General features: G+C 56.6%; 1 protein-coding gene across 4 annotated transcripts; it reads left to right on the top strand.

Annotated features, from left to right (window-relative positions):
• The first annotated feature begins 2,952 nt into the window (after positions 1 to 2,952).
• MTMR11 (myotubularin related protein 11) lies at positions 2,953 to 26,904 on the top strand. 4 transcript variants are annotated; one of them, XM_043502184.1, is made up of 17 exons: positions 2,953 to 3,277; positions 7,969 to 8,035; positions 10,329 to 10,465; positions 10,893 to 10,965; positions 11,515 to 11,657; positions 12,865 to 12,949; positions 13,086 to 13,233; positions 14,636 to 14,723; positions 15,220 to 15,308; positions 16,155 to 16,279; positions 17,153 to 17,219; positions 17,470 to 17,540; positions 18,349 to 18,521; positions 19,869 to 20,039; positions 20,601 to 20,840; positions 21,291 to 21,569; positions 23,108 to 26,904. In XM_043502184.1, the coding sequence occupies exons 1-17, from the start codon at positions 3,221 to 3,223 to the stop codon at positions 23,180 to 23,182; spliced, it is 2,088 nt and encodes a 695-aa protein (XP_043358119.1). In that variant the 5' UTR covers positions 2,953 to 3,220; the 3' UTR covers positions 23,183 to 26,904. The 4 variants fall into 4 exon arrangements, with proteins under 4 accessions (XP_043358119.1, XP_043358118.1, XP_043358120.1 ...); XM_043502183.1 differs by having other exon boundaries at positions 2,958 to 3,277; positions 10,329 to 10,471; XM_043502185.1 differs by lacking the exon at positions 2,953 to 3,277 and adding an exon at positions 3,790 to 3,892 and having other exon boundaries at positions 10,329 to 10,471.
• The last annotated feature ends 286 nt before the right edge of the window (positions 26,905 to 27,190 follow it).

Below are 27,190 nucleotides of genomic sequence, written 5' to 3'. Positions count from 1 at the left end.
GTCCAACGTCCCCCAGCGGGGCCATGGCAGAGAGCTCACGTCCGTCACCAGCCTCCCATTGCACCCCGGCATAGGTGCAGTTTACAGCACCGCTCCTCGCCCTGTTTGTGTCAGCCCAGCTGTCATCAGGGGCTGAGAACCTGGGTTCGAGCCCGACTCAGCCTCCCAATCAGCGCCTCCCTCTCCCAGCCGTAGACTACATCTGTCCAGTCTATAACCCCTGACCTCTGGGCTGAGTGAAAAACTCCACCTGGCCAGACGTGACTTCAGCATATTCAGGCTCCATGAAGTTTGAAAAGCCCTGGCCGTAGAAGGCTGGGCCTCAGGAGTCCTGGGTTCGAGGCCCAGTTCTGCCACTCACAGCTTGGTATGACCCTGGGCCAGTCACTTAGCACCTGATTTGCTGCCCATTGCCTTGATCTCTAGAGGCATTGGATCAAGTCATGAATATCTCTGTGTCTCAGTCCCTGACACTGGTTTCCTGGGGCTGGTTTGTTGCTTTAGACTGCCAGGTGTTTGGGGGAAGGGACTGTCTCATGCTCTGTGGCTGGGCAGCGCCCAGCGGGTGAAGTCATCATCTCAGCCGGTGCCGCATGGTGCTACAGTTTGAAGAGCAAACTGCTGCTTTCTGGGCTATCGTCCGTGGCACTACAACTATTTGCACAACAGGCGGAAGAACCCCCCCCCCCAGGGAACACACAGCCAGGTGCAGAGGCAGCTTTGCCCCCGCTAGCCGCACCCCTTCTGCAGGAGCCGCTCACATAGGGGGTGGAGAAGGGGCCGGAGGGGGTGTGGCTGGGGTGGTCCTTTGTGCTGGCTGCTTTGAGGCTGCTAGGAGGCATGGCGACTGGGAGGCAAGTCAGGACAAGGGGCAAACCAGCCTCAGGATAGGGCAGAGGCCAGCTGCCGTCTCCCACTCCAGGCTCTGCGCTGTCACAGGGATGAATCTAGCCGTAGTCGACTTCGGTGTGGGCTCAACCCTGGTGGTCCCATAGCCAGGGCCCAGCTACCATCCTTGTCTGCCAAGAGAGCGGGTTCCAGGCACTGCCGGGGCCCAACGCAGCCTGGCTTCTGGTTTCTGTGACCTTTCCTGCCTGGTTTAGGGGGCAGGTGCTGGGTTCCAGGTCCTGCTGAGCCGGGCACCTCGTTGATGGCTCAGCTTGGTTCCATCCTGGTCCTCCGGGGACCTGCTCACCTGTGAGTTCAGAACTCCGCTCCCCCAGAGGGGAAGCGCTGGAGCCGGACGGCTTGGGAGCCATGCAGCCGAAGAGGGTTCATCTTCATTGCACCCGTGAGTGCCACGCCAGCTAGCTGCAGCCCTAGCTTAGAGCCCCACTTAACTCGAGCTAGAGATTTGTGCGTGTGGGGACAGGAGGCAGGTTAGGGCAACGTAGGCATTATACCATGAGCTTATAGCCCAGTGAAAACCAGCCCCGGGTACTTCTCCAGTCCTGGGCGCTGCAGTGTCTCAGCACCTTGCAGTCGCAAATCAATTTTCATCCTGGGGCTGATAGCGACACAATAGGGAGGAACTGAGATGCGAGAAGGGGCTTGCCCCAGGGAGTCTGCGGCTGAGCTGGGAATTCATCTCAGGTCACTTGGGCAGGGTCCTAACCACGGGACCATCCTTCCCCTCTATGAGCCATTTGTGGTTCAAGAACCAGCATTACCTCAACAGAAGCAGCACTTCTCTAGCAGCAGGGACCTACCAGCAAAGGGTTTGGTTTATTCACATTCTGCTACAGCCCTCGAGTTAGCTGGGCCCTACAATATTTCCAGGGTGCTGATCTGCAGAGCCCCCAAAGCCAGCATCTTCCTCTTCACTTCCTATCCCCCTCTTGGCTTGGTCTTTCCCCCAGCCTGCTTCCAACCTTACCCCAACAGCTGCTGTGGTTCAAAGGTGGGATACAATGTGGGGACAAAGGGTCCAAGGGGTGGGAGATGAGGAAACCAGTGTAGGGAGCTCTGAGTGATGTAGGAAGCATTTGGTATAGTTAACGCCCTCCAGATAACTGCACTTTGCCCTCCTTGAGCACTTTTCAGCTACGGTTATTAGAGAGCTTGGTAAACATTCACTGCTGCGGAGGCTGAAAAACAAAGTGTTTCCAACACTCTCTGTATTTGGTGTTTTCATTAAAGCCCTAGCTCCCGGAGTCATGTGATTATGTGAGAACCTCAGCTTTCTAGCTGTTGTGGTCTATACAGAAAAGCTTGAAACTGTGACCTGACTGTGAGCCTGAATGCTCCAAGCCCAGAAGACAAATGCAAATAATGTTATTTAAAAAACCCGCATAATTTTTAAGGCAGTCTCACAATTGTTTGAGGCCTGATAATTTTTTTAAGTGCTTTGGCCTGGCAATATGGGGAGGTTAATGACTTGCCCAAGCTCACAGAGGGAGTCAGCAGTCAAGCTGCAAATAGAACCCAGGAGTCCTGACCCCCTAGTCCCTGACTCTAACCAGTAGCCCACACTCCCTTCCAGGAGCCCTGATTCCCAGCTCTCCTATTTAATGGCTAGATCAGGCTCCCTCCCCTGAGCTGGGAATAGACTGGGGACTCCTGACCCCCTCTCCAGCTCTCACCACTAGACCATCATCCCTCCCCAGAGCTGGGGATAGAACCCAGGAGTCCTGGCTCCCAGGCCCCTGCTCCGCTCCTTGCCTCGCGGCCTGGCCCGATCCGCGGCCAATGCGATGACATTAAAACGTGGCGGGGTGGGGGGGCAGCGCCCAGAAACGGGCCCGGGCTCCTTTAAGACTGCGGCAGGTTTCAGCCTCTTCCCGGGACCCAGCGGGTCAGTTTCCCCAGGCGGGGGGGGGGAGACCCACGGTTGAGCGGTGCTGCCCCTCCCCCTCAAGGAACCGGGTCCCCCCCCCCGAAGGGGCCATGAGCGAGCCCCGCCCCGCCCCGCCCCGCCCCTGCATCCTCCCACCTGGGGCTGCCTCCGGCCGCGCCTGGGGGGCGAGTTTCTTCCATGCCGGCTCGCCAGGCAGGGCCCCCCCCCCCGCCACCGCTGGGCTGAGCAACGGCGGAGACCCTGGAACCCGGGGCTGCCCCAGCCGAGCACCTTCCCCACCATGGACTGAGCGCCCTGCCTGCTCCGCCCGGGGCTGGGACTCGCCCCTTGCTCCCCCTTCCCTGCTGGGGGGGGGTTCCTCTCCCCCCCCCCACCTCTCCTCCCCGCTGGGTTTGTGTTTATGGGGCACGAAGAGACTTGACAATGTTATCGGGCTCCAAAAACTCCTTTAAAATCCAGCCGCATGCGCAGGGCCCTGCGGTAAGTGGAAAACCGGGGGGGGTTTGAAATACTAGTGGGGGGTCCTGCAACAGTGTGCACCATGCGGGTGCTGAGCGCCACTGAACTAACCTGGAAACTCTCCAGGGTGGAAGGAAAAACCCCTTTGAGCTGAGGGGTGCTGGTGCATCCCCACTTCCAGCACCTATGGGGGGGGGAAATAAGTTTATAGGCTGAGTCTCCGGGGCTGGCTTCCTTACCCTGCCTGGGTTGTGGGGAGTGTGGATGTGTGTGTAGGGGGGGCGGTCTCCAGCCAGGGTGCTAGCTGTTGGAAGCAAAGTGATGTTGGGGGGGGGGGCATGGCATTGTTTAGTCGTCCCCCCCCCTTTTGTTGGGTAGCCTTGGTGTTAAAATTGCAGCGGGGGGCTGCAGGGTGCGCGGCTCCATCAAGCCCCCGGGGCTGCCGGGGGGGGGGGGGTCGTGCTCCTGGTCCACGGCAGCCCAGCTCCGGGTTTTGCAGCCAGCAGCCCCCGCTCCCCATGCGCCTGGCTGGCCGGGCTCGGGTGTCTCCGACGCCAAACGCCGCGTGTGGTTGCGCTTGTTGGCCAGCGAGCCCCAAGCTCGGCAGCGGTAATTTGGAGCAGGGCTGTTTGCACGGTACGTTCTGTCCTGGGCTTCGGAACCGGGGCCGCCGCCCCCCCCCCCGCCTGTTTTCTGGGACCGGTTTTTGCGCTGTCCACTGGGCTGGTAACCCGGCGACTGGAGCCTGTTGTCCAAGGGGGCTTTGTGCTTGCTCTTGCAAAGTGGGTGACAACCCCCCCCGCCCCCAAACCTGCAGCACGCCCGGAGTTTGCGCAGGGCTTCCCTGGGGCTGGAAGGGGTCAGCGGGCGGAGGGTTGCTTTGCAGGGAAAGCTGGCCTTGGCTGCGCGGCTCTCTGCATTCCTTGCAGAATGAGACGATTGTTTTCCACCGCCGAGCAGAAATATGCTACGCAGGGGCCAAGCGCGCCCTGGCAGCAGAGACAGCGAGTCTCTAAAGACTCAAACATTTCTTGTTACATGGAGCCTAGGAGGCCTGGCCCAGGACCCTCTTCCGTGCTAGGCGCTGGACATGCACAGCCCCTGCCCTGTCCTGCCCCAAAGAGGTGACAATCGAAGTAGAAGACAGGTGACCGGAGAGAGACGCATGGGGGAGCAGGGGGAAATAATGAGACCATAAGGAGGGGTGAGCATTGCTATGATTTCAAGGGCGGAGAAAATCACTTTATAAAGCGGGGCCCTGATCTTGGTTAGAACTTTTCTATGCAAACAGCTGGGTAAAATCACAGAGATTGAGAGAGGTTTCAGAGTAGCAGCCGTGTTGGTCTGTATTCGCAAAAAGAAAAGGAGGACTTGTGACACCTTAGAGACTAACAAATTTATTTGAGCATAAGCTTTTGTGAGCTACAGCTCACTTCATCGGATGCATTAGATTAGAGAGGCCAGTGTGGGGTCAGAGTGGCTTAGCAGGTAATGCTCTGGACTGAGCTAGGGAGTATGAACTCTGTACTGGTACCTGTCAATTAGGACAAGACAGTTCCCTGTCTCAATAAAGCTCTAGGATCTATCATCACGGTATCTGAGCACATCATGGTCTTTAGTGGATTTATCCTCACAGCCCCCTGTAAGGCAGGGCGGTTATCCCAATGGGGAAATTGGGGCACAGAGAGGCCAAGTGACTTGCCCAAGTCTGTGGCACCATAGGAAATTGAACCCTAGGAGCTAAACTTCCTAACCACTGGGCCCTGCTTCCTCCCACCTGTTGCTCAGTGCTTTAAATAAGTCTCTTGCCACTCCTCTTTGGATACTCTTCCATTAGCCCTCATGGTTAGGAAATTTAGCAATTTGCTGCCAGCTGTTCTCCCCACCCCAGGAAAAACCTCTCATGGAATGAATAGCTTGCTGACCCCTAACATTTTGGTCTGTGCTTGGGGGATGTCTTACCTTGCTGTCATGGCATAGCTGGGGGCTGGCAGGGCACTGAGCCTCCCATATGCTTTGTGGCGTCACTAACCATCTGCTCTTGCACACAGGTTTTTGTAGCACTTTACGTAAAATCTGCCATGCTGGATCACGCCAAGGGTCCATCTAGCCCAGTGTCTTCCCTCACCATCTTGGCTAATAGCTATTGATGGACCTATCCTCCATGAACTTATCTAATTCTTAACTTTAACTAGAGCTGTTTGCAATGGCTATAATTAATGCAGTGCAACCCCTAATAAGGACGCAGTTATTCTATAAAGATGTCTCTATAAATGTAGCCAAATAAGCTATGCTGGTATAAAACACCTTTACACCAGTATTACTTTACTATTGTAGTCTACATAATAACATGCAGGCTGTAGCATTGGAGAAATGCAGCCACGTCAGGGGTGGAGGTTGGTAGTCACCACACAACAGCGAAGTGGGAGGGAGGGATCTGGTCCAAGGACACTGAAATAATGTTGTTAAAAAGTAAGATTTAAAAACAAAAAAAATAAAAGCAGGAGAAAGCTTTAACTTTTGGGATCTCGGCCTCTGGTGTCATTAAACAATTATTGCCTGACCCTCCCCCCCATTGTCTGAGCCACGTAATTTCGCACACCTGTAAAAAATTATTTTAAAAAACTGAATTCTGCAAAGAGGTTCTGGGAACAAGCTGCATGCCCCCATTCTGTGTATGGGGCTGCCGGCATTAATGGAGCGGGATGCAGCAGCTCTGTATGCCTCAGGCTGATTCCTAGCAGCCAGGTGGCCAGGCCGTGAACATGCCAGTCGGCACTTACTGGCTCCTCTTTCTGGCAGCCTCAGAAGTGAGGTCAGACTAGATGATCACAATGGGCCCGTCTGGCTTTGCAAGCTACCAATGGGCCATGGAGACTAAAGTTCCCTCTCTGCCGTACCGGGGATCTCTCCAGGATAGGGCTGAGTTGGGTGGGAGCGTGTCCATGTGCCCACCAAACTTCATCTGAGATTGCCAAGGTCCCAGGGGCCGTCTGTCTTGTCCCTTTCACCAGCTCTAAGATCCCCAGGATTGAGAGTGGTAAACGTTTCTGGTTTATACATTTGCGGTGGCTTTGACTTGCACTGTTCTGGGCTCTTAAGGTTGTTTACAGCTGCAAGGAGATTTCCGGCTTGCTATCTGATCAGGCAGAGGAAGGTATGCTGCGGCAAATTCCACTCCACTTCGTTTGCTCTCTCTCTGCTTAACAAAAATGCCAGATAACCTTTGGTTGTGGTTTAGGTTTCAGGCAGTTATGTTCCGGCTAATCTTTCCTCTATGTAACTGTTCCCTGGTAGCGTGGCACTCAGATCTTACCCTGCGCCGTCAGCTGGCATTAGCCCCCTCCCCTTAGTTGACCCAAATAGTCAGGAGACTTTGGCTTGCCCAGGAGTTGGGGAGTAGCCAAGCCAGCATAGCAATGTGGCAAGCTGAGAATCATAGATTTCAGAAGGGACGGATCACTGTAACCATCTAGTCTGGCCTCCTGTAACACCGGCCAGAGAACTTGCCCAGAATAATTCCTCATCCAGATATTTTAGGGGAACCCCCCCCCCCCCGATTTTAAAATGGTCAGTGATGGTGCCAGGGCTCCTGGGTTCTATTCCCAGCTCTGGGAGAGAAGTGTGGTTTAATAGGGTCTGTGGATCTATTCCCAACTCTGCCACTAAATTGTTGTGTGACTTTGGGCAAAATCGTTTAAAACTCATTGTGTTTCCCCATTGGTAAACTGAACTGGAAAGGCAAAGTGATGTACCCAAGGCCCCAGAAGGGAGTCAGGGTTGGAGATGGGATTAGAACCCAGGAACACTGGGTCCTAGTCCTGTGCTCATGCCACCCCCCACCCAAAAGCATCAGATTTTCAAAATATTATTGCCTGGCCCCATCTAAACAACCACCACCATTAAACAGCCACTCATGGTCTGGGGCACAGGGAGGGGAAGTGACTTGCCCAAGGTCACCCAGCAGGCTAGTGGCCAAGTGGGAAATAGACCCCCAGTTCTCCTGGGCCCCAGTCCACTGCACTATCCACTAGACCACACTGTCTGTCATGCATGCCATCACCATCCTGCCGTATTATTGTAAATGGAAGGGGGCTGAGTTTCCAGGCAAGAGCCATTGCTGTAGACCCCAGTGTGGCTAATCCCAAGCATTCCCCAAAAAAAAAAACCCAAAACCCCCCCACAAGCTCTGTCCCAAAATAATCATGAGATTGGCTTAAAAATCAGAAGATTTTAAATGTTTGGTTCCTTGTTCTTTTCAAACTCTTTAGAGGTTGTGTTTTGTAGCTTTTTTTCCCTGCAACCACAAGGCCAGAAAATTTCCTTTAATTCAAGAAATAAAAGCTGAGATGCTCAAGACTCCAGGAGTTAGAGCTTTAAGAAATGTATCCCATAGAATCCCAGAGGCTGGCCACTCAGATCCTTGTGACTGGCTGAGCCTCCTGCGGTCGGAGGGGATGGGGTCAGAAGTCAGGACTGCAAACGGGAAGAAATAATTAACTGGGTTAATTATTAATTAGCGGATCGGGTTAAATATTACTTGCCTTGCAGCGCCCTAGTTAGGGCCCCATTATATGGACATAGGCTAAAGAGACAGCCCCTGACCTAGAGACCGTGAAAGTTGCCGTCTGGTTCTCCAATGTCTGTGCATTAGCCCACAGTGAGGAAAGGGTTAAATCCAGCTAACAGCGACTTGTTATCTTTCTTTACAGCTGAGAGGTGCCAAGTCCTCTGACATGAACGACCAGAGAAACTGCCAGGCTTTCCCGTGTATCCCAGGTATCCCCGCTGGCTATGGGGGAGTGGGTGGCTTGTGTTTTGACCCCCCCGGTTGGGTTTCCTTGGGGTTTTGCTATGGTTATAATAATAATCCTTAGCTCTAATCTAGCACTTTCCAGCTGCAGATCTTAAAGTGCATCACAAAAGAGCTCAGTATCACAATCCCCATTTGACAGGTGGGGAAACTGAGGCACAGAGCAGGGCAGCGACTTGCACCAGGTCACACAGCAGAGGTGGGTATAGAACCCAAGTGTCCTGAGTCGTATCTCAATGCAGTAGCCATTAGACCACACTGCCGCCGAGCACTGGACGGGACCGGCAGCACTGGTGTCTCTTCCCTGTTCCTTAGCTGCACGGAGGAGGACACAGCTGGGCTCCCCACTCGCCTGTGCATGTGACACGCTGGTGACCTGTGAGCGCCTGGGGTGCAGGGGGGACTGTGATGAGGTCTCTTCCCCCCCCCCCCCAAAGGCTCAGAATCTGTCCCTGGATGTCGTAGAATCACAGACAAGCCCCCTGCACTGTGGCAGGACCAAGTGAACCTAGACCAGAGTAGACGAGACCTGGAGTCCAGGCCCCCAGACTCTAGCCACACGCAGCTCACCTGTGCCTGGCAGGTGGAGGAGCCCTTCCTTTCCTGGCCACAGCCACTTCACATCTGCTGTCGGCCCAGGCTCCCCTGGGGGGGGAGGGGTGCCAGGACACTTGGGTTCCCTCCCTGGGTCTGAGAGGGAGGCAGGACTCCTGGAGTATAATGATTGGAGAGTTGAGAAGAAGGATGGTCCAGGGGCTTGGACCCAGACCGAGAACTGGGTTAAAATCACTTCTGTGCCACAGATGCCCTTTGTGACTTAGGGCAAGGCCTTTGGCCTCCCTGTGCCTCAGTTTCCCACCTGGACAATCGGGATAACAGCCCTGCCCTGCCTCCTGGGGGGTGTGCATGAGGGCTAATATATTGAAGGATGAGCGCTCGAATACTATGGAGCTTTGATACTTTTATAAAAATCATTAAGCTGGGCCCAATCCTGATCCCCTTCCTCCTTAAGAGCCTTTCACTTTTGCTCCGTATTAGAGGCATAAAGGGTTAAATCGGGGCTCTGGGCAGCAGCTGTCTGAAGGCATTTTCTGGCTAGGATAACACGCCGCAGGCAGTGGCCGGAGCAGATGCTTTGCTGAATTCGTGACTAGCAAAGAACAACAGCTCCAAAGGCACCTGTTACCCAGGCAATTCCCTTTCACGCCCAGCGTGAGCGGCAGGGCCCCCGTTCCGCGGGCCACGCTGCCTGGGCTGAGGGAACTCGAGCTGGAGCAGCTCCATTGTTTGGCTTTTCTTGCAAGGCTCTTTAGCAGGGGCTGGCTGCCCAGCTGCTCTGTGATGCTCGCACTTGTTGACATTGAGGGGGAGACGGTGCGGTCTGGTGGGTATAGCAGGGGACCGGGTGCTGGGACGCCCGAGTTCTGCTCTCAGCTCTGGGATGGGAGTGAGGTCTAGTGGTTAAAGCGGTTAAAATGGGAGTCAGGACTCCTGGGTTCTGTTTGTACTAGAGGGTCACACAGGTCACAGCTTCTGCAGGCGGAGCTCACTGTGCACCCCAGGGGCTGCTTGTGTCCCTTCGTTTCCCCTCTTTCCCGCCACGCTCCCGGTGTGGACCGTCCCATCCCCCTGCTATTTCAGGGACTCGCTGCAACCTCCTGCCAGGGGTTCTGTGCACCCTCCCCATTCCCTGCCCCATGCCAGGGGCTCTGTGTGCCCCCCATCCCCACATGCCAGGGGCTGTTGGACTATTCAAAAGGATCCTTGGTCAAGAGAAAACAGCCTCCCCTCCGTTGTGAAACCCCCTAGCCGAGGGCCTGCTGTTCTGAGCACGGCCTCCATTGTTCCCCGTGCAGGCGTTCTGTGGGGTAAACCCCCTTCCCCGCAGCTCTGCATGTCGTCGCCTGCGGGTACAATTTACTGCCTGATCGGGAGCCCCAGCCATTCCAGCTGCAGCCCCCTGAGGATCAGGCCTTCGGATCTAGATCCTGTTGGGGTAAATCCACCTGGTTCCATTGCAGTCCAGAGAGCTCCATCAGTTTACGCCAGGGAAGGATCTGGCCCCTCGGTGTGCTTTTCCCTCCTGTGGCATTGCACGCCCCTAGCCCAGTCTCTTGCCTGGCTCAGCGTCATTCCCCAGCCAGCCCTGGGCTCCTGTCTTTGCCCCCTCCTTTCCGACACCCTGGGGAGCCGGTTTCACGGGTCATTCCAAACCACAGCGTTCTCCCAGCTCGCCCTGACCCCTTCTCCACCCTGCAGGGGAACACGTCCTGGAAGAGGCAGCTCGCGTGAGGAAGATCGTCTGCTCCAGGGATGGCCAAGAATCCATTGTGGGCACGCTGTACTGCACCAACCTGAGAGTCGCCTTTGTGCCAGAGCCGGCCCCGGGTGACACGGTGGGGGTGAATTGGAGGAGGCCCGGGCGGGAGCCGGGACGGTGCTGGTGTTGGCCCGGGGCAATGGGGAGGCCCGGGCGGGAGCCGGGACGGTGCTGGTGGTGGCCCGGGGCAATGGGGAGGCCCGGGCGGGAGCCGGGACGGTGCTGGTGGTGGCCCGGGGCAATGGGGAGGCCCGGGCGGGAGCCAGGACGGTGCTGGTGGCGGCCCGGAGCGATGGGGGGGCTGGCGGGAGCCTTGTAGCCCTCAGCCACCTGAATTGCAGCCCTGATGCTCTCTGGTGGACACCATCCTCCTGGCCCGCGGAGCCCCCTGGCCGTGGTATCAGGGTGGGTCCCCTGTGCCAACCGTGGAGCCAGGTTCTGCGAGTGGGGTCAGGGAGTGGGGATGGGCCTGATCACTAAGGGCTGCTTCTTTTCCACCGTAGGCCCCTCGCTGTTCCACTTGCCTGCACAGTGAGCACGACGTGGCCCTGCCCTGCATCGGGAGGCTGGTGGCAGGTAAAGGGGGGCAGGAGGGGCCACCATTACATTGCACCCCATCAAGCTGCATCCCCTCCACCCGCTGTGATGAGTTTGGCGTGTCTCAGTCCTTGCGGCTCACTGCCTCCGTCCCAGCATCCATCCCTGTGGCTGCCGCTGTGATCCCCTCATGGTCTGTCCCAGTGGCAGAGAGGCCAAGGCCAGGGCCAGGCCATGGCGACCCAACTGCCCCCTTACCCACAGGCAGGGCTGGGGCCATGGCACCTTGGCGGGGGGGTGGCGCTGGAAGACTTGCCCTTGCCATAGTTGTCAGGGCCACACTCGGAGCGAGCCGTGGACCCTCCATGTGCTCTCCCCCTGGGCTTCCCGGTCACCAGGGCAATCCTGATCGGCCGCTGCCAGCTACCCCCCACACCAGGAATGATCTCCATGAAGCTGGCTTGGGGGCCGATCCTGCCCCAGTCACCCCCAAGCTGGAGGTTGAGCCTTCCTAGCTGCCTCAAGACTCTGGTTGCTGCCTGGCCTCCTGGGTCCAAGCCCCCCTCCTCTGCCTGGTTTCCTCTGCAGTGAACAGCTTCACCAAGGCCAAGGTGCTGACGGCCAGCTCCACCCTCAAGTTCATCCCGGAGGAGCTGGTGCTCTACTGCCGGGACTTCCGGGTGCTGCGTTTTGGCTTCCGCGACAGCGGCTTGGAGTACCAGGCCTTTCAGGTGAGCATCTGCCATTGCAGACGGGCACCCGCCTCTCCGGCCGGTGATTCCCAGGGCCCAGCGGCTCAGGGCTTCGGGACCCTTGGATACTGATGGGCACTTCCAGTGGACTGGCTCTGAGCTGGACCCACTTGGGATTCAGGGGCTTGTCACACTAGGGGTGGCTGCTCTGTGTGTCACCTGGGTGGGAGGATGGGACCCCCAAGGGGGTTGTTTTATCCCTCAGTGTGGGGTCTAGTGGATTAACACAGGGGACTAGGAGCCAGGAATCCTGGGTTCAATTCCTAGCTCCAGGAGGGGAGTGGGATGATGTGGTTTAGGGGGAGGCGAGGTCCTATTCCGGGCTCTGCTGCTGACTCCGGGTACGGATGTCCACGCTGCTCAGGGCAGGTAGGCCAGACTCATGCCAGCCCCGTTTGAGCTCGCATGTTAAAGGCAGCAGCGAGGGCGTTTGCGGCCGGAGGGCAGCTCAGAGCCGGGGGCTGAGCGGGCTTGGACTCGGGCGACTAGCCTGGGCCACAGCGTCCGCACTGCAGTTTTCAGCACGTTTACGAGTCAGTCTCCCCGGGCCGGGAGCAGCTCCGCCCAGCTGCAGGGCAGATCCAGCCTATGTGACCTGGAGCAAGATGGTTCAGTTTCTTCCCTCTTTCCCGAGGTCCCTTTCCTCAGGAATCTACCTCCCTCAGGGCTCAGAGCCGCAGAACCCTGGGCAAGGCAAACCCCACCCTTCCCTTCCCGACCCCTGTCTAGCGATCCTCTGATGCCCTGAAACACCCAGCGTCCTCACCTCTTGTCTCTGCCTTAGCTGGGACCCTCCAGCAGCGAAGAGCCTGCTCTTCAGAGGGGCTGAGCGCTTCCAGCTCCCATTGACTTCACTGAGGGTTGTCAGCTCGGCAGCTTCGTCGCGCCCTGCCCAGGAGAGAAGCCCCGAGCGGCACAGCTTGGGGGTGGGGGGGGGTTTCTGCTCCAGCGGGGTTGGCTGGGGTCCTGTCACGACCCTTCTGTTCAGCTGTCTGGCTCAGCGATGGGCCTGCAGCCGCAGGGACTTGCGCTGGCTATTTGTCCTGGCCTACAAATCTCCATGGTCAATGCTGCAAGCGCTGCCCTGCTGGGGGGCCTTCCTGGATCCCCAGCCTGGCAGCATACCCTCTGCCCTCCCATTGGCCCCCAAACCCTGCCCACAGCCCCAGATGCCACTGTTTTCCAGGTGACGCTGGCCATTGTGCAGGCTCAGGAGAGCTGCAACGGCAGTGCGGGGACGTGGTACGACAGCACCGCTATCAGAAACCTGGGTAAGTGGCATCTCTGCTTGGCGTGTAGCCCTACCCCCAGGCCCTGGCAGCTTGAGGGGCCCGTCCCTGGGGTGGCTGGACCCACGAGACGCTGCCCCGCTCGTCCCTGACAGCCATCCCTCCTGTGTGGCTTCAGAGAACGCCTGGCTGAGCACAGAGGAGTTGTCATCCCCCCCAACGCTGCTCTTCGAGAGTCCCTGCGACTGGGAGAAGGAGCTGAGGCGGCTTGGGGCTGCTGGCTGGCGGGTCAGCCCGGTCAATGAGCGCTTCGACATGGCCACCAGGTAAAGCGTGGCCCCGCTGCCGGTCCCCCCGCTCCGGCGTGGGGGGGGTTGGGGGATGAGTTAGATCCTCGCCCTAACCTCAGCCCACGGCATGGGAGCATGTTACAGCCAGGAGCGGCGGAAGGGTCCTAAAAGTGTGTGGGGGGGGGCCATGGGTGCCTTAAGTGTGCCCCCCACCCACGCTGTCCTGCCCATTTCCCACAAAGTCCCATCCTTATCCCGCCCCCTCCCTCAAGACCCCGCCCCACGCTCGCTCCTCTCCACCCCTCCCCTGTCACTCGCCCTTACAGCCAGTTAAAAAGTGGGAGGGCCCTGGCCCCTGGCCCCCGTTCTGGCTCCCCTCATCATAGCCCCTCCGGGTACCCTCCAGTAATTGGGACTCCCTAAGCTATGGGAATGCCATCTGCCGCAAATCTACCTCAGACCCCCTTTCTACAGTGAGTTCGGTACTCAGCCCTCCTCTATAGTCCCAGGTCCGTATCGATGGCCCCCTACCGGATTGAGCGTAACCTCCATGGGCATGTGGCTTCCTCGAGTGGTTAGGGAAGCACCGTGAAAATGTTCACTCTTTCGAACCACGTTTCGGTCCCGAAGTGGGTGGTGGTTGGGGGCAAGAAGTCAAAATCTCAAACGTTTCCTTGAACTGGAAAAACTTGCAGTTTCCTTCCAATTTCGACCCTTTTTACATTTTTGTTTTACTTTCATTTGCTCAAGTTTCTAAACCAAAAGGGGCTTTGACCCGGAAAACGGGAATTCCTCATCTCGCAAATATCAAAACGAAATGTTTTGATAGCTTTGGGATTTTTCCCTGAATGATTTTGATTCACAAAATGAGCCAAAACTAATCACCTTTTGCATAGAAACCTCCGAGTTTCGACAAACTGGTGCTTTCTGGGGAAAAATCCTTTGGCTGTCAAATTCCCGAGAGTTGTAGGTGGAAGGCCTGTCTGGGGAGAGCTGGCGGGAGCTCTCTTCTAGCACACGTGGGAGGGATGCTGTGGGCCAGCAGACCCTGAGTTCTCTTCTCTGTCTATGCATGTTAATGTGGGATGGATCTGGAGGAGTCTTGTGAGTTCTGGGGGTGGCAGGATTTGGGAATGGCCTTGTAACAGGGAGATCTGCCTCCTTTAAGAGCCAGGGGCCATCCAGCCCTGTCTGATTATCAGACCTGGTGCGGAATGGGCAGGTGTTTCCTATCAAGGTCTGAGAGTGCTCAAAGGGGGAGCTGTGGGAAGGAGGCAGGTGCCGGAGTAATGGAGCGGGAGAGGCCTCGAGGGTCCCCCATCCCACTTTGGTTGTAGGGTTTGTGTGCAGTGCCTGAACAGGCTTGGGGCGAGGCGGGCTGGCAGCCCTCTGCGCTTGCTCTGAGCTGGTTCCCCTCAGACTCCGCTTCCTCCCGCAGCCTCCCCAAGTACCTCTGGGTCCCCAGCAGGCTCCTGGACAATGAGCTCAAGAGGGCCTTTGGCCACTTCAACGCGAGGCGCATCCCGGTGAGTGTCTCCTGCCCCGGGAGCAGGCTGCAAGCTGCCGCCTTGGGGAGGGGAGGGCAGTTCCTAACGACCTCCTCTGCCTCACCAGGTTCTGGGGATGGGGCAACCACCGGGGGGGGGGTGCCGTGGGAGGGTGGGGTTCTTATTGAGGCAGGGGTGCATTGGGTCAACAGGGTGGAATAAGGTGTGAGGACCCCCCCCCCACCACACAGCAAGCTGTTTCCCCCTGCGGCCGGTGCCCTATGAAGCTGGCCTGCCATCAAATGGGGACTACACTGCTCCTAAACCAGCAGGGGAGGGAAGGCTGAGGAGGGAGGGTCTCCACTAGCTGGTGGGTTGTATCCCAGAGCCAGTTAGGGGGAGGCAGGTCCCTGGAGCTGGGGGGAGAGGAGGAAGGCGGGAGACAAGGCCCCAGAGCTCAGGGCCCCGGCGTGTGCAGTGGAGAGCCTGCAGCCAGTGGAGTTTCATTTCGTTCTGTTCCCCTGTGTCTCCCCAGAGGCTGTGCTGGCATCACCCAGGAGGCAGCGACCTGCTGAGAGCCGCTGGCTTTCACGCCGACTCAGACCCTGAGAAGGAAGACGTGAGGTACGAGCCTTGAGGACGTGGGAATAGGGCTGCGCTGCCCCAGCCTGGGAGCTTGGGGGAGCTAAATAGGGCCAGGCTGAGGTGGAAGACTCCCCAGGAAAACCCAGCTGCTCTAGGGAGTGGGGGGTGGGGTGTGGCTTATTAGGGGGCACTTTCCCCTTACAGTCAGTACTGGTCCCAGTGCAGCACTATGGGGCGCTGTCCTGCAGGAGCTGGGTGGGTGCTGTCCCCCCATAGCTGGTGCTGACCCCAATGCCCCAGTGTGGCACTAGGGGGCACAGTCCCTGCATAGCCCGTGCTGACCCCAATGCCGCAGTGCAGCACTAGGGGGTGCTGTCCTGCAGGGAGCTGGGTGGGTGCTGGCCCCTCATAGCTGGTGCCAACCCCAATGCCCCAGTGTGGCACTAGGGGGCACAGTCCCCGCATAGCCCATGCTGACCCCAATGCTGCAGTGCAGCACTAGGGGGTGCTGTCCTGCAGGGAGCTGGGTGGGTGCTGGCCCCTCATAGCTGGTGCCAACCCCAATGCCCCAGTGTGGCACTAGGGGGCACAGTCCCCGCATAGCCCATGCTGACCCCAATGCTGCAGTGCAGCACTAGGGGGTGCTGTCCTGCAGGGAGCTGGGTGGGTGCTGTCCCCTCATAGCTGGTGCCGACCCCAATGCCCCAGTGTGGCACTAGGGGGCACAGTCCCTGCATAGCCCGTGCTGACCCCAATGCCGCAGTGTAGCACTAGGGGGCGCTGTGCAATAGGGAGCTGGGTGGGTGCTGTCCCCTCATCGCTGGTGCTGACCCCAATACAGGGCCTCATAGCCCAGACCAAAGCAGGGGCTGCGTCTCTCTGCAGGTCCGTGGAAGCGCTGATGCTCGCCGGCCATGCCCAGTGCGTGATAGTGGAGACAGCCGCTGACCTGCCCAGCCCTGCAGAGATCCAGCTCTCTTACCTCAAGCTTCGGGCTCTCTGCCTTCCTGGTGAGACCCGGTCTCGGCTCCGGCGCCAAGATCACTTCCCAATGGGAGTCGCTCGCCTGAGCCGATGCCTGCGGAATCCCAGACAGTAACTAACCAGCTCTTCAGCGGGGAGAACCTGGGTTATTCTGGACTGGATCCCACTTGGGAATCAAGGGACCGTTATCACTAGTTTGTATTTGATGCACCTGTGCTGGATTTCCAGTTTCCCCTCTATTGCTCTTGGTGCTTTGTCTAGCCCCACCGTTGTCAGAGTGTCTCGATGCCATGGGTTGTATCCTCCCAATCCCCCGGCAGGTGGGGAGGTATTATCCCTGCCTGTTAGGGGAAAGTGAGGCCCAGGGAATTGCATGATTTGCCTGAGGGAGTCTGTCAGAGCCAAGATCTGAGGCCTAGGCTGATATTGTAACCCCAAGGCTGGCTCTCTCCTCCTGGAAGCAGCTGGCTGTTTGACACAAGGAAGCTAGGGCTCCATAAAACAGGCCTGGCTAAAGCCAGAGCGCAGTCCTGCACTGGCTGAGCGGCAGATGGGACTCGAGGGTCTCTTCCTTCCTTGCCTTCTCTCCGGGACAATTCCTGATCTGCCACAGAAAAGGCAGCCCAAAGGAAGGATGTTCAAGGCTCTAGGTTGGGACTGAGGAGAGTTGAATTCTGTTCCTATCTCCGCCACAGACTGTCTGATCTGGGTCAAGTCACTTTACCTCCTCTGTGCCTCATTTCCTCTGTCTGACCGGGGATAATCATTCGCTCCCTGCCAAGGGGGTGGTGAGGATTAAAACCCAGTAATGATAACATGGCGCTACGCGGCTGGAGGCTGGATAAACCTCTCCACAGCCAAAGTAGTAATTGAGGTTCTTCGGCGTGGCTTCCTTTCAGACTCCTCTGTGGCCGATGAGAAGTGGCTCTCTGCCCTGGAGGGGACACGCTGGCTGGACCACATCAGGTGAGAGCCGCCCCCCTCCCCCACATACGCTGACGCCTTAACTCCAGGTGCACAGGCCCTACAGAACATCTGGGTAACATCTGGGTAACCACCATCCCTCTGTTGGGAGCTGCCCCAGCGTGGGGAGTGGCTGGCAGGACCGTGCCTGGCTGGATGAATTTCAGATGGTGCTGGGGGGGGGCGAGGGGGTCTTTTGCTTCCCATTGGCTGCAGGGTCTTCGTTGTCAGTAATGACCCCCTCTCCTTGCAGGGCTTGCGTGAGGAAAGCGAGTGAGGTGGCCGCCCTGCTGGCGGAGAGGTCCCGCTCCATCATCCTGCAAGGTAGAGCACGTCGCTCCCTCCTCCGGCCCAAGGACAGGCTGGCTGCCCTGAGGCTGGGCCAGGTGTGGGGTGAGCCCAGCAGGGGAATAAGCCGTTGCAGTGAGCTCCTTGGTACAGGCTCTGTGACGCTTCCCTGTTTCTTTGCTCCCCAAGATATGCCAGCCCCACCCTTGGTCTGTATTCAGAAGCAGGACACCTCCCCTCCCACCACTGTTTGTTTCCTGTAGATTTCACAGTTTCTCATTTCCTCACTGGCTCAATATGTAAACAGGTCTCCGATGTGAGCCATACAATACACAATAGCCAAACTGCCAGGCAGGGAGAGAGGTGTCTTTTACCTCCTGGTGACCTGCCTTAAGTCCAAGATTTTTAAGAACATAATTTTCAGGCCCCTCATGCCCTAAATATTATCCATCCATCCATCCATCCAGTTCGCAATTACTGTAAAGACCAGTGGACTACTGCCTCTTGGTAGAGACCTCACATGTCACCCCTGGGTGAACTATTGTGCATATATCTGATCCCTGGGAAACGCTATGCAACCCCTGTGCCCTCTGCCTGTTGGCACCAAGGGGTGCGTGGGTCACAGGCTCCATGCTGGCCAATGGGCGGGCTGGCTGACTCTGGGAATCGGGGACTGATGGAGAGTCATTGAGTGGGTCCCAGGCCAGATCCTTGCGAGACATCACAAGAGCTACTGCCGATCAGCCTCTGCATTGGCAGCTGCAGCAGAGAGGTCTCTGGACAGCGGAGCTGTGACGCTCCTCTTGCCGAGGTCCCTCACTGTCTGTACCCTTCCCCCTCACAGAGTCAGATGACCGGGATCTGAACTGCCTGCTGGCCTCCCTCGTCCAGATCCTGTCAGATCCCCATGCCCGCACCCAGTCTGGGTTCCAGAGCCTGCTGCAGAAGGAGTGGGTGGTGGCAGGTCACCCCTTCCTCCAGCGTCTCAATCTCCTCCGGGACAACGACCGCGAGGAGGTGAGTCTCTGAGCACCCGCGGCTCCGGCTTGATGCCCGGCTGTATTGGCCAGAGGGGGGGCGCGCTTGAGAGCGATGGGAGTTCTACCAGTCCGGCCCCCGTGGCATCACTGTGTCGAATGTCTCCCAGCATGTGGGCTCTGCCTTTTTGCTCCGAGCACAGCTGGCCGGGAGCATGGCTTGATGGCCATGCAAAACTGAGAGGGTTCCTTGGACTGACGGTTGCTTCCCTCTCCGCCCTCTGTGGGCCGGTGGGGCGCCAGACTCAGAAAACAGCTCTGATCCAATCATTCCCAGCGTCTGCCCTGCTCCCAGCCAGGGCACTTGGCGCCCTGGGCTCTGGATTTCCCTCTGTTGCCAGTCATGTCAGCATCTGTTATGGTGGGGCTGGGATCAGGGGGCTGGGTGAGGGGAGAGGCAAGGTGGGAGCAACTGGCTGTGGGGGCCACAGCCGGGAAGGTGCGGAGATGGCTGGGTGGGGATCGGCAGTAGCTCCGGAGTCTGAACCAAACCCAAGCAACCCCTCTGGCTTTGTCCAGCTGGATGCTTGCTAGGACACGTGTCCGTGGCTCAGGTTCCACTGCTCTGGTTGGGACCTCTGCTGGGCAGGCTGTGAATGACACGGGATTACAGTGGGCGCAATTAGCCATGGGAGCGGCTGTTTGGAGCCTTTGAATCGGGATTGTTTGGCCTCTTGCCGAAAGACACGCTCTAGCTCCGCCGCAAGCTAACGGGCTCGGTGGAGGAGGCGCTGGGCGACGTTTTCTGGCCTGTGCCATGCTGAAGTCGGCTGAGATGCTGCAAAGGGGGCAGGCGAGTAATAAGTTAGAGAGGAAAGATGGTCTGGTGCTTCCGTGCTAGCCTGGATATGCTCTGGATTCCTTGGTCCAATTCCCCACTCTGCCGTCGGCTCCCTCTCTACCACAGTTCATCATCTGTCCAATGGGATAATGGCCCTCCTCTGCTTCCCGGGGAGCTGGGGGGATACATGCATTGGAGACAGGCACCAGAGAAGAAACACAGATCGTTTGCTCCTGTGAGGGGGCAGGGCCCAAGCTCCAATCCCCAGGGCAGGTTGTTCAAACTGCCCCAGTCAATCGCGGTGTTGCTGCGAGCAGTTTGATGGTATTTCCTTTCTGAGTAAATCTCCACAGCATTGCTGCACGGATGGTCAACAGCTGCCATTTTCCACCCCAGAGTCAGCTGCTTTTCAGTGGTTGGGAGAACGATCACTGTGCAGCGTTGCTGCAGGTTGTTTCGGGAGCTGCTCTGTTGTGCCCCAGAGTTGGCTGCATTTTTGCTGTTTCCCCAGGGAGGTTTTTATTTCCCCCCCCCCCCCCCCTATAGTCTCCAGTGTTTCTGCTTTTCCTGGACTGCGTGTGGCAGCTGCTCCAGCAGTTCCCAGCATCCTTTGAGTTCACAGAGACATACCTGGTGGCCCTCCATGACAGCAGTTACATACCCTTCTTCAGCACCTTCCTGTTTAACTGCCAGTGGGAGAGAGATCGCAGAAATCAGGTGGGTCCAGCATGGAACCTCCCAGCTACAATGAAACACTCGGCCGCTCTGCGGTCACTGCCCCAAGCGCTATCCTACCATGGGCGGAGAAGAGGGAAATCCGGTGCCGGGGTTAATGCAAGGCCTGGGAGTGAAGACTCCTGGGTTCTATTCCCAGCTGGGAGAGTGAGGCATGGCCTAGAACAGGCAGCTGGAGAACGGGACTCCTGGGTTCCCAGCTCTGGGAGGGAGCACAGCCTAACAGAGCAGGAGACTGGGAGACCAGACTCCTGCGTTCTTCTGTTCCTGGCTCACTGCCTGACCTCAGGCGAGTCAACTCGCTTCTTTGTGCCTTAGTTTCCCCATCCATAGAACAGGGTGGGCTCATGATTCTCTTCCACCTCTGTGACGCTCTTTGAGATCCTCAATGCATAATGTTCCCCTTTAAAGGGCCCACTCCTGGCTCAGCCTCAGTGGGGTACGGAGTGCAGCCTCTCTCAGGGCCAGGGGGGCAAAGGGATAGGGATGTGCATTCGCTGTTCCTTGCGGAGACACCTCTCACACTCTCTCTCCATCCCCCAGCACCGTGCCTCTAACCAGATCTACGCGCCCGTCAATGGCTGGCGGGAACCCCTTCCCCTGGAGATCCTGCAGAAGGGTGACCGCCTGGCGAAGGAGACAGGGGGCCCCTACTTGCCCACCATCTGGGACTGGGCGCTGCGCTACACCACCCAGCAGAGGGCACAGTTCAGAAATCCCGCCTATGCCAGGGGCAGCAGCAGCGTTCCAAATGGCAACTTGGTCCCACTAGGGGGCGACAAGGTGAGCACGCTGGGCTCCAAACACGGGGTGGGGTAGGAGGAGTGATTTGGGGGCAGGGAGCGTGTTGTCTGGCAGTCATGCCATGGGGCTGTAGGAGTCAGGGCAGCTGCGTTTTCTTGATGGCTGCAAGGCCTTTCTGAGCCTCAGTTTACTTTTTCTGTGTCACTAGTGGAGCTGGCAATAGAACCCAGGAGTCCTGATGCCAGCATGCCTGCTCTAACCACTAGACCCTACTCTCCTCCCAGAGCTGGCAATAGAACCCAGGAGTCCTGAAGCTCAGTCCTCCCCTTTAACACCTAGTCCACACACACGCTCCTAGGCAGGGTTCAGTAAAGTATCCTGCTGTGGCCGAAGCACCAAAACCGGGGGGGGGGGGGAGAAAACATGCTGAGTGTTACTGTCCTGGATTTCTGCCCCCCCACCCCCCTCTCTCTCTCTCTCTCTCTCCAGCTGGAAGCTGCCTTGTCTGGGAACGGGGCTGTGTACCTGTTTGCCAAGGGGGGCCTCTCAATGCAGACCCACCTCTTCCCCTGGAAGAACGGCTCGCTTTCCAGAAAGGGCTGGCGGTGGGCTCAGTCCTCGGAGAGCCTCAGCGAACAGGACCGGTCCTTGAGGAGCAAACCCACCAGCTGCCCCCTGCAGCCTGAGGGGCTGCTACTTCCTGCCTCTGTGGGCCCCCTGATCCGGCTCTGGAGAAGGTGTTACCTGCGGGGGAGCCAGGAAGTTCAGGTAACACCAGCACCGGGGACATTAGCAGACAGAGTGGCTGTGGGATTAAGGCTCTGAGCTGGGACCTAGGAGCCACTTCCCTGCTCTACCACAGATGCCTGGTGCTTCCTGTTGCTATTGGATGGAGCAGCGTAGCCTAGCAGATAGAGCACTGGCCTGGGAGTCAGGAGACCTGGGTTCTGTTCCTGGCTCCGCTACTGACTCTATAGGTCACCTTGGGCAAGTCATCTAGTTTCTTTGTGCCTCAATTCCTCTGTATAAAATGGGAATAATCCTGCCCTGCTTCCCAGGGGGTTGTGAGGATAAATCCATTAGTGGTTCCATGGGGTCAGATACTATAGTGATGGGTGCCAGATGAAACCTTTAGATTAGTAGCAAATTACTTCTCTGTCGAATCCGGGTGTGGAGACAGGCTGAGGATGGTAATGAAGATACTCTGTGTATCCCCTGTAGGTAGTCCAGCATTAATACCCTCTTGTGCAGGGGGTAAATGAGGCAAAGTGAAGGTGGCATGACGAGTCAGTTGCAAGAGAACCCAGGAGTCCTGATTCCCATATTCATTTTTGTTACAGTAGCGCCTAGAGAGCGGAGCCCCATTGTGTTAGACGCCGTACAAACAGATAATAGAGAGGATCCCTGCTGAACAGAGCTGGGCCTAGGCTTTTAAATCCAGGGAGGCTGCAGCTGACCTGGCTGCAGTTTCCCTGCAAAGAGCCCTGTATGGGAAACCTCTGGAAAGAGGGACCCATACATATGATGCCCTGTCACTTTCGGTTTCCTTAAAAGGATTGTGATTGGAAACAGACTTCCCTGGTTGAGCCTTCAGAGGCCCTGCCTCATGCTGGCCATCAGCTGACTGCTGAGGTGCTCCCTTTCCCTGCCCGGCCTGCCTGAGGGCATCCAAACGTTTCCTGGACATCGGAGTTAGAGGAAGAACGTAGCATGGCTCTCTGGGGGACAGAGGAACATGGCTCTGGTTTGGCCACTGGCATGGCTTAGATCTCGCTAATGATCTCAATCCACCTGAGACAGAGGCCTCAAAATCCCCGGCAGCTGCCAGGCCTGGCTGCTCTGGTGATTTGTGTTTTTAAAAAAATATATATATTTTTAGTCTGTATGGGAAAGGCCCAGGACTGGAACAGCTGGAGGGGCATCGGCTGAGCTGAGTGTATGGGGGGGACCACAGGCCTGGGATGGCAGGGTCTGTTGCAGGTCAGGATAGGAGTGTATTGGTGGATCTGCACCGGGCACCCAGACTGCGACAGGATGGAGGGCCATGAGCAGAGCTGCGTTACCTGCCGAGGTTGTTCTAGCCGGGGCTGACTCAGGTTAGGACGCAGAGCTGTGGGGGGGAGGCAGTCGTGTCCCCCAAGCCCTTGCGCTATACCTGAGTTTAGCTGGGGTGCTGAGTCTCTTGCTCGCCTGGTCGCTAGCCCCAGGGAGTGCAGCTTGGGAGTACCCATAGCAGCTAAGCACAGTGTAGACTCAGCCATCCCTGAACCGCCCTTACTGTCTGTGTCTCTGACTCTCCCCATCAGCGCGGCCTCTTTGCCTCCACGCTCGCTGAACTCGCTGAGGAGCTGGACCTGCTTCGAGAGCGGCTGGGGGCCTGATAGGCAAGGGGACCCACTTGCGTGACTCGCCATGGCAGCAGAGAGCCCCAGCCGGGGGCACCACGGGGCACACGGAGCCCCTTCTTGCCATCCCCCTGAAGGCGAAACGCCCTGAAGACTGGAGGCATTGCGTCCCTGCTGCCATGTTGGAGATGGGAGAGTGTCCTGGGCAGAATCGGATCTGTCTGCTGGGCCAGCGGACAAAGGGGGGGACTTGGGGTTGTAGGAACGGCTTCAACAGAATTTGGGTCCTGCTGTCCCTCCTGATGCTGGGAGCTGCCCGTCCTTCTGTGGATGCTGGAAAGGGAACCGGGCAACTCTGTTCATCTAAAGGGCTTGCTCCCACCCACACAGCGCAGGGTGGTAGGTGCCCAGATAACCCTGGCTCCTCCCAAGTGCTACCTCCTCAAAATAGGGCGTGATCCCAGAGCCCCCACCTGGCCCTGAGTCTGGCTAAACCCCACCCAGTCACGCTGGGCATTTTCCTGGGATTCGGATGGTGGGATCTGGGCAGGAACCAAACAACTCTAGTGTTCTCCAGCGCCACTTGGCAAAACCTACATCATCGGCTTCTATTACTGCAGGGTTCAGGGCAGGCATTCCAGTGTACTGGGTCCAACAGCTTTTGCTGCTGCTCGAGCTGAGTTGCGTCTCTCTCCGTTGTCTGATATTTCATGCCCCTTTGCTTTCCTCGCTCCCGCAGGGTGACTTGCTCAGCTGGGACTGGCTCATTCACGCTCCTCCAACTGAGTATTGATGCTGTAGCGTACCTCCCCCAGAGGGGTGGCACGGTAGGAGAGGGTTAACCTGCTGCTGCCCATGCTGTACCCATCCTCTGGATTATCGCTGGCCTCCGGTTTCCAGCACTGCCAGTCTGGTACGCAGCCCTGAGTTGCAATTCGACAAAGCTCTTAACCCCCTGCCTGGATTTCCAAGCGAACCTTTCAAACGAGGCTTTTGAAGTGGATGGGGAGGGGAAAAGGGATTGAATCTTTCAGAAGGGGGGGGTGGGGAAAAGCGTGAGCAGGAGAACCCCATCCTCAGTAGATCACAGGGAGCCCACACGAGCTCCCATCTACGGGCAGGGCTACGCTCCAAACTTGCATTGGCGGCCCCGTTGTAGAGCTTCTGGTGAAGATGTTCTAAGCCGACAGAGAGCTGTCCCGTCAGCCGCGTGGCGGGTTAAGGTCGGTCTCACGATGTTGCTCAGGGGTGTAAAAAATCCACCCACCTGAGCGACGTTGTTAAGAGCAGCGTGTGTAATGTAGACCCGGCCTCTGGTCCGAAAGGGACTGTGGCTTCCAAAGCTGCCGTGCGGAGCCTGTGAGTCGGATGCACTTGGAGCTGTCGCACTAGCAATGTGCTGGGGCGGGTCTTTGAGGTGGCGGGCATGTCCCAGCGACAGGTACTTCCTGTGCTACCTCCCGAACTTGCATTCTAAGCCTCGGAGTTCAGGTCTCGACTGGAGAGTCCCCGGGGGTGGGGAGGGAATGTTGAGATCTGGAGCATTGGGACTCAGTTGGCTGAACAATGTACCCAGCTGTGCCTCTGCCAATCATCTGGGCAGCATGTAAGCTGCAGTTGCACTGGCAGGCAGCTGGTAACTGCCCTCTCTTGGGGGTGTGTGTGTGTGTGTGTGTGTGTCCCAAGTGTGGTCCCGGGAGCCTCTGTCCTCCGTTACCACCCTTGAACAATGGAATTCTGTGCTCGGTAGTTTCTCCTACAGCACGTTTCCAGCACAAGCTTAGGGGAGGATGGCGCAGGGGTGGGAGCCTTTCCTAGAGGCCATCATGGGAGACCTAGGTCAGGTTACCACCTGATGTCTCTGGGGAGGGGATTGGTGGGTCACAGCCAAGTCCCCATCAAACGAGCATCTGTGTCCCCCCAACTTCCACCATCTTTCCTGCTCTATGGCTCCTACCTTGATACATGCAGTGGAGCATGAATGGGCCTTGTTCTCATCTTTCCCAGTGCTCCTTATAACCCAGGGCTGAGGCTCCATGTATGGGGGTGGGCGGGGGCAATTTGACTGCACTGTACCTGGCCTGGAGGCCTTCAGTTTCCAGGGCGATCCCACTGGAATCTCTCTTGAGCTTGGCAGGGAAGCAACCATCCATCCCAGTCATGGGCGGCTTCTGGCCTTAAGCCAGAGATGTCGTTGCTTATGTATATTAAATCCTGGTTGAAAAGTGAACACTCCGGATTGTGGGCCATGCATTTCAGGGAACCGCACTTGCTATCTGAGCTCCAGCTTTTCAGAGGCCTGAATCGCAACCCTGTCACCAATCACTCCTTCCACTTTATAGCCAGCCTTCTTGGGCTGAGACTTTCATCTCCGAGGGGGGAGCAGGATGTGGAACCCAATCTTCTCCCTCCTCACCCTGCAGAAGTTGCATCCAATTAGTCCATTTCACCAGCCATGCTTGGGCATTAGAATCAACAGGCGTCTTTCCATTGGCCCCAATGGACATTTGATTCAGGCCCTTGTGAGGGAGATGGAGGAAACCCTTTGATGGGAGACTTGCTGCATCTTTCAGGTACCTACAGATGCATGACTGCCGTACCCAGATGGCAACATGCTGCTTATTGTCAGTGTTTATGGACACTGGGATTTGCACAGTTCCTGTATCTACTTTTTTGCCCTGAGACTTGAGTGCCTACTTTGTATATCTGTCTAACACCAATGAGGAATAACAAAGATTATTTTTATTGGCATTTGTAATATAATCTCTCAGGATGATATTAGATATGATGTTTTTGTTACAAAATTTATATTTTATATTAAAAAAAAAAAAAGCTCTGGTTATAACATTAGTAACCCGCAGGAAATGGGTTATTGTGTAAGCTAAAGTGTTAGACAAAACTGGATGATACATTGTTACGTGTGTGTGTGTTTCTTTCACACCCACACTCAGCGGGATTGGAAGCCACCAAATTCCAGGGTGGATTAGAACAGTGGGGTAGGGCTACCCTGCAATCCAAGGAAGCATTGCAGTGTGGGTAGACATGCTGGCATGGCTAAGAATAGCAGTGTAGATGTGGTGGCACAGGTGTCAGTGGGGGCTTTACGGGGACCCTGGGTAAGTATATGTGGTGGCGCAGTCTAGCAATGCATCTACTTAGCAATTTTGAGCCATGCTAGTGCAGATAAAGCTAGCTTGGGTAGACATACCTGCACGGTAATCACACCTAGGATTGCAGGTGTTACAGCGGAGGGTCTAGTCCAGCTGTGATCTTAGCTTAAGAAATTGATACTGTTCTCTGCGAAACTGTGGAATTGTTGGTGTAAGAGTCCTAGAACTTTAGGGCTGGGAAAAGAACCTGGACTGTCATCTGATGAGTATAAACAAAGTACTTCCTCCAGAACAGCCTCATTTCTTTTTACGTGCAAGGTTTCAAGACCGCAAGGGCCTGGACTTTCCTTGGAAGACTCCTTTGTGATTCCTTTTCCTGCTGGTTAACCCTTTATAAGAACTTGGGGGCGGGAGGGGGTAGTGGTGCGGGGTTTTTTTTTTTTTTTAAATCTTAGTGCTAATAGCACATACATAAAGTATTTTGGAGACCAGAACATTAGGGTAACTCTGTGCAGCTCACACATTCCCCGTGACATGAGGCATGAGTTAAGTGGAAATCCAAATAAGGGCATTTTTTTTTCCTATTCTGTATATTTTTGTAGTGACATTTCTATTTAAGAACTCATTAAAGTGCAAAGTATTTTTAAATGCAGAGTGGCTGACTGAGTTGAATGGTATGCTCTAGTTAAACTAACAGTTTGCGGGAGGCTAGATGCTGGACTCATGGGGTGACATTCTCTAGCCTGGGTTCTGCAGGAGGCCAGACTAGATTATCCTAATGGGTCCTTGTGCTTTTAAAATGTATGAACCTAGAAGCTGTCTTCTCATATAAAAGCTAGTGCTTATATGATGTTTCGTAGCAGTGGATCTCAAAGCATTTTACAAAGGAGGTTGGTACCACTATCCCTATTTTACAGATGGGGAAAACTGAGGC

This window comes from Dermochelys coriacea, chromosome 24 (genome assembly GCF_009764565.3).
Source record: "Dermochelys coriacea isolate rDerCor1 chromosome 24, rDerCor1.pri.v4, whole genome shotgun sequence".
NCBI lineage: Eukaryota > Metazoa > Chordata > Testudines > Dermochelyidae > Dermochelys > Dermochelys coriacea.
This window is presented reverse-complemented; position numbering and strand designations above follow the sequence as displayed.

Coding starts and splice junctions, on each gene's coding strand:
- MTMR11 (XM_043502183.1), top strand. CDS start 3,221: ATGTTATCGGGCTCCAAAAACTCCTTTAAAATCCAGCCGCATGCGCAG. Junction 11,658..12,864: donor TGGAGTACCAGGCCTTTCAG/GTGAGCATCTGC, acceptor ACTGTTTTCCAG/GTGACGCTGGCCATTGTGCA. Junction 12,950..13,085: donor CACCGCTATCAGAAACCTGG/GTAAGTGGCATC, acceptor GTGTGGCTTCAG/AGAACGCCTGGCTGAGCACA.